We start from the raw sequence: 5722 nt of genomic DNA on the forward strand, positions 1-5722 counted from the left end.
CAGGGGAGCCAGAACTCTGTGGTCTCCCCTCCCTGAGCCCACGGCCTGAGGGAAAGAATGTTCCAAAAGAGACAGGTGGCTTCCTCCCTGCCTGCTCACACAGTGCCGTGTGGAAAGCCCCGGGACACCGAAAGGCCCCTGTTTTCCCAGTGGGGGAGCAGTCGCTGTAGGAGCCACCTTATTTGTGGGAGAGGTGGAGGTTGGTCAGCGCTCTGCTTAAGCTAGGCCAGCTTCTTCCTAAGGGTAGAGAGAATCTCCCATCTAAGAGGAGCAAACCAAAAAGACATGGCCCTGATTGTAAAGGGCAACATCTATTTTAATAAGCCTGGCCAGGCCATTCTAAAATGTTGATTTAGAAGCAGACTGTTATGGTTTGTGTTTAGTTGTCTGCCCAAAGCCTCAAGCAGTCCTGGGGAGGACTTCTAGAGCTTGTGATTAATTCATGATCCAAGGCTGGGATTATGAGTCTGAGTACTTCTGGTATTATGGATGTGAGTGCTACACCCAGCCTGGGGAGGATAGCGTGAATGTAGTAAGACGGACAGAGAGACAGACTTGCTCTCTGCAGTCATTCTTGTTACTCTTCCCTGTTGCTCTTGTTTTGTTGTCTTCCACCACCATGAAAAGTTGCCCTCTGCCATGTGCCACTCTGCCTTGGAGCCAGCTGAGTATGAACAGAAACGTCCAGTGACTGTGAGCTGAGTAAACCTTTCCTTCCTTTGTTTTGGGTGTCAGGTAGTTGTCCCAGCAGTGAGAGAAGAGTAACTGAGGCACAGACACAGACTTTGAAGGGGCCAGCAGGGCACAGGGAGAACATGAAGCCCCAGCTCCACCAGCCTACTCAATGGGCACTCAACTTTAGCTCCCCTGAGTGTGTCAGCTCATGTGGTTTAGAATATTGTTTTTAGGCTAGTATTGCTTCCTTCTTCCATCCCTCCTCCTCATCCTTTCTCTTTTTTTGTTTTGTTTTTTTTTTGCTTTTTGACACAGGGTCTTGCTATGTAGTTCAGGTTGACCTTGAACTCACTATGTTGCTGAGGCTGACCTCAGGCTCATGGCAATCCTCCTGCCTCAGCCAACTGAGTGCTGGGATTACAGGCATGTGCCACCAAGCCCAGCCATCCTCATCCTTCTTCTTGTGGTGCTAGGGCTTGAACCCGCGTACTTGCTCACGTTAGACACGTGCTCTCTCAGTGAGCCTCCTGGAACATTCTCCCACGTAAAGAAAATATGGCCACAGTATTTGTTACTTTAGTGATTGCCTACACTGAGCCGGCAAAAATGTCAGCTTCCGTGGTGGCTTCTTCCATGTTCCTCGCTGCTTTCCAAAGTCGCAAGCTCGGCCAGCAGACCGCTGCTGGGAAAACGTGTTGTGCACAAGGCGTGCTTCCGGGCAGAGAGACACCCTGTCCTCCAGCTGCAGCCCCCAAAGGAGAGCAAGCCTCTGTGTACACTTCTCTAGGACAGGAGCAGTGCCTCTCACCGCCCCTGCGTTTCATTCTAGCACCCTGGACAATGTGTGCTCAGGCCCCAGGGCTGCCGACAGGCTACCAATGGTAGAGCAGCAGGTGGGGGGTGTTGGGTAGGGATGCGCCTCTCTCCACATGGTGAATTCCCTCCTCCAGTTTGTATAATCCTCTCACCAGCTAGAGAGGAACGTCAGGGGCAGAGCCAAGCGTCAGACAAAGATCCACTTGTCTTAAGGATGGCAAGTGGGAAGCGAATCTTGATGCTAGTGTACTACCTTTGAACTGTTCCTGGCAGCAGCATGGAGGATCCAGATGTATGATCAGGCTAGGTGCTGAGTCTAGGCTCTACGGACTCCCATTGGACAGCACCGATGGCAGTTTCTTTCAGGGGCAATAGCTGGAATACGTACACTCTCGGCAGAGGAAACGTGGTCTTTCCTCCTCTGGGTCTAAGAGGGTAGCTGTGCTTGGCTGGGGCCAGTGGCGGTGTGGCCTCTTGCTGCAGCCCTGTTTTCTGAGTCCCCGAGCTGCAGCTGTTGAATTTCCAGACACAAACAAGTATGCATTCTGTGAGGCACGCTGAAGCCACAGCACGGGAGAGCCAAGCTGGATTCCATTCCGCTTTGCACATCAGCAAGTCCGCTGCCAGCTGAACTCCAGGGCAAAATCTGTGCCTGGTAACGATGCAGGCGGCAGGGATGGCACAGCTGGCCTGACACGAGCAGCAAATGGGGGACGCATTTGTCCGTAATGACTCGGGGGCTGAGGAGTGGAATGAGATGAAGACTCGGAGAAACAGCCAGCACTCATCACAAAACCGAGCCACAGCAAGGAAATATGTGCTTTCACTCGTCACCGACTGACCTCTGTGTGTGTGTGTGTGTGTGTGTGTGTGTGTGTGTGTACATGTGCTTGTTTATGGTAGGTAAGCTCAGCCTCCCACTCACTAAGAGGACTAGGCAGACAAGGAAAAGAGGTCAGGTCTATGTCAACTGCCACCAGGCAGAGACCAGCTAAGTGGGACAGAAGGGGTAGCAATCCTATTGATCTCTTTGTGCTTCAGGGGTCTGAGCCCTCCTTTACATTGGGGCTCTGCTAGCACCTTCTCTGTCCTTCTCCACCTGTTTGAGAGGAGCAAGGAAGGAAGGACAAAGGGGTCAATAGTGTTGAAAAAGGAAGATGCAGATTTTTTCCCCTGTCTTTTCTTAGAATGCCATTTCTTGATATCTATTCTTCTCACTCGTTCATGACCAAAGACTATGTCCCTATAAGGAACACTGTGCCAGAGTTTATCTGAGCCATAAGTGGCACAGAGCTAAGGGGCAAGGGTGGGGTGGGGGTTGGGGATACCAAGTGGGTTTCTGATGCCTGGAGGGGGTGCCATTCTGTGTCAAAGGGCTTACGGGGACAGTTTCAAGTTGCTTGGGCCGAAAGCATTGTGAGATGTGGATGAGATCTGGTACGAGTCAGGAGGACAGCAGATATGGACATCTCTAGGATGTGTTACCTAGATGTAGTGTTAGAATTCCTAAAATCCTAAGAGGATCTTGTGTCTGGCCTAAATAAACAAGACAAGCTAGCCTGTGATAAGACGGGGCAGCTGGCAGAGTGGGATTCTTCTCAAGAACAACAAGAGGCACCATGTAACCATCGTGCCCTCTGGGCAGTCCTGATGTCCGCTGCACTTTGGAAACCACCGGACTACATCACGCTGTGCACAGCTGTGTGAGTGAGCTGGGCCAGTGGGCCTGCTGGAACCCCAAACACCCACTTTCTTACTGAAGGCCTGAAGAGATCCATGCCGGACTGCCCCGTGAGTGCACAGGTGAGCTGACCCAGGTTTGCCCTTTGTCTTGGGGCGCTAGGTCCCCTGTCCTTTCCAGAGAAACAATGAACCGGACCAGACCACTGCATTGGTGCAAGACCACACTTTAGTTCAGAGACAAATTTGCATAAATACTTGAAGAGGGTCCGCCCCAGCTGGTGGTGGCCTGAGAACACGTGGCTCTCCACAGCCTCATGATGCTGCTGCAGCCCTTTACATGATAGATTTGAACACTGAAGACAGTTGTGACTGTCCCAAGACCCCTGGGGCACAGCGGAGGGGCTTCTTTTGACATTCATTATCGACTTTCTGCCCCACACCTCTCTTGAACTATTCTTTCCCCTCTGAGGTAGATGATTTATCAGGGAAACCAATAGAAAAGAGTTTCGTTTTTCATTTAGCCTTGTGAGTCCTTTGAAGCAGGCTGGCTCTGAGTCTCCTTTTTGGGTCAATAAGTGCATTTTACCTTTTAACACATGCCTTCTGCTTGCACCCCTGAAAGTTCCAGTCTACTAGGTAGTTGATTTTCACTCCGACGTCCCATCCCCTGTTTGCCACCCCTTATGAATTAGGCAGCACCCAAGGGGCTGTGACAATGGGAGGCCTGGGCAGGTCTAGCTACTTGATAAATGACCCTGTCTATATCCCAGGACTGCAAGTCCATGAGCACAAGACCCTCCCCTGCCATGGGATCGTAGGGGGCACTGCTGGCTTCTGCAGGGCGTGGGAGCTCAGGTTGCAAGAGCCCTGCTGCAGGTGACAGATGCCTGGCCTGAGTGGTCTCTGCTTTCCACTGTGTGCTGCTGCCAGCCAGCCCTGCTGGAGCACTCAGTCCCCAGCACTCACTGAGTGAGGAGCAGTGGCTGAATGATGTTGGGGGTTGTTCTCTCTTTGCTGTTCTGTATGCCGAAGTCCATGTCATTCGGAACAAAGAAGGTATATTTGACTCTGGGGGCGGGGAGCTCACCAGGGACAGTCAAGAGCTGCACGGTCAAAGGCTCTGAGAGGGGCCGGAAGCTCTGGAGCCGCTCCAGGGAGGCCATGGAGCCGCTGTACTTTAGGATGGTTCCATGCACTAGGATGTCCTGCTCCGTGGCAGAGATGGCCAGGTTGCCATTGAGCAGGTACCGCCCATCGGCAGTCTTCAGAGCCAGGTAGTTGCCATCGTTCTGAACCCCGGGGTGGCTCCGCTGTTTCACGTCAATGTTTGTGGCACCAGCTGGGATGGTGATGATGTCATTGTAGCCATATCTATGACAGAGACAGAAAGACAGGATGTTAGCACAGGAGGCGACTTAGCTTAGGTCCTGAGGGTGCATTGGAGGCTGAAGCTTGTTGGGGGTGGGCAGATGAAAACGATCAACAAACAGAGAAGCGACAGCCCACAGTCTAAACTCAGCTGCTGAGGCAGACAGGAGTGTCTTGTATGCTGGGATTTCCGAGGGTCTTGTTTTGCCTGGCAACTCGCCTACCAGTGTTTGAGTTGAGGAGCTGAGAGGAGTGGATCTTGGTAACAGCAATCAGAAACCTTAGAAGGGTTGAAAAGCTGCTTGGTGTAGCCAGATCTAACAGCTTACAGCTCAAATGAGGTGCAAATACACTGACTTCCTGCAGTCTTGATTAACTACACTTTTCCCTCCTTCCCTGGGGAAAAACCCATGGAGAAGAATCTGATGGCCTCGCCCAGTCCCGAATCCAACTAGGACAGATGTCTAATTCCACTGAGCCCACCACCAAGAGGGTCCAGTTAGTGTGGACTTGGGGTGGGACTCTGGGGAACAGCCTGCCTCGTAGGAAGCAGCTTCTGAGTGTAGCCAGGCTCCAGGAGGCTCATGTTCTCCAGCAGTAGGATGCTGTTTGGGGGAACTGCTTCTGGTCCTTGTAGGTACAGGGCTTTGCGTGGGGTGGACGGGGCTCAGTTCTTCGTTCCATTCTGCAGGCTGGGCAGAAGGTGAGCAGTGTCGCCAAGGACACTCAGCTCAGTTCTCTGTTGTTCTTGTTTGCCCCGCTGGAGTCATTGCTTGGTTTGGGGCTATGACAGTATTGAAGGCCCAAAAGCCTGGTGTCTAAGAGAAAGTGATTATGTGACCTACGATCTGAAAGCTCATGCTTTTTTTTCCCCCCTATATATTGGAATTTAAATTGAAAAAGACTTTTCAATCTTCTATAGGATAGTTCTGTTCTTGAGACGGGTGAGATAAGAGATATGCATATACACATACCTGCCACTTATGTATAATATAAACTAAATACTATATAACACAAACTTGTATAAATACATATTCATAAATATGTGCATTTCTGAAGAATATATATTGTGATGTAAGTAGGTTGGGTGGAGGCCGGGGTGCTCCTGTACCTGCTGGAAAAGCCATGTATGTGCCAAGTGCCAGACTGGCGGAGTGTGGACTGGCGGAGTGTGGACTGG

At 51.4% G+C, this 5722-nt stretch overlaps 1 protein-coding gene across 1 annotated transcript in view; it reads right to left on the reverse strand.

Moving 5' to 3' along the window:
- Positions 1 to 3404: 3404 nt before the first annotated feature.
- Positions 3405 to 5722, reverse strand: part of Adamts8 (ADAM metallopeptidase with thrombospondin type 1 motif 8) — a 20459-nt gene continuing 18141 nt past the window's right edge. Inside the window, exon 9 of the mRNA XM_023701490.1 lies at positions 3405 to 4545. Coding sequence (XP_023557258.1) covers positions 4137 to 4545 — 409 coding nt within the window. The 3' untranslated portion in view covers positions 3405 to 4136. The remainder of the gene's footprint in view (positions 4546 to 5722) is intronic.

The sequence above is a fragment of the Octodon degus genome, unplaced genomic scaffold (genome assembly GCF_000260255.1).
Source record: "Octodon degus isolate 3935 unplaced genomic scaffold, OctDeg1.0 scaffold00136, whole genome shotgun sequence".
Classification (NCBI taxonomy): domain Eukaryota; kingdom Metazoa; phylum Chordata; class Mammalia; order Rodentia; family Octodontidae; genus Octodon; species Octodon degus.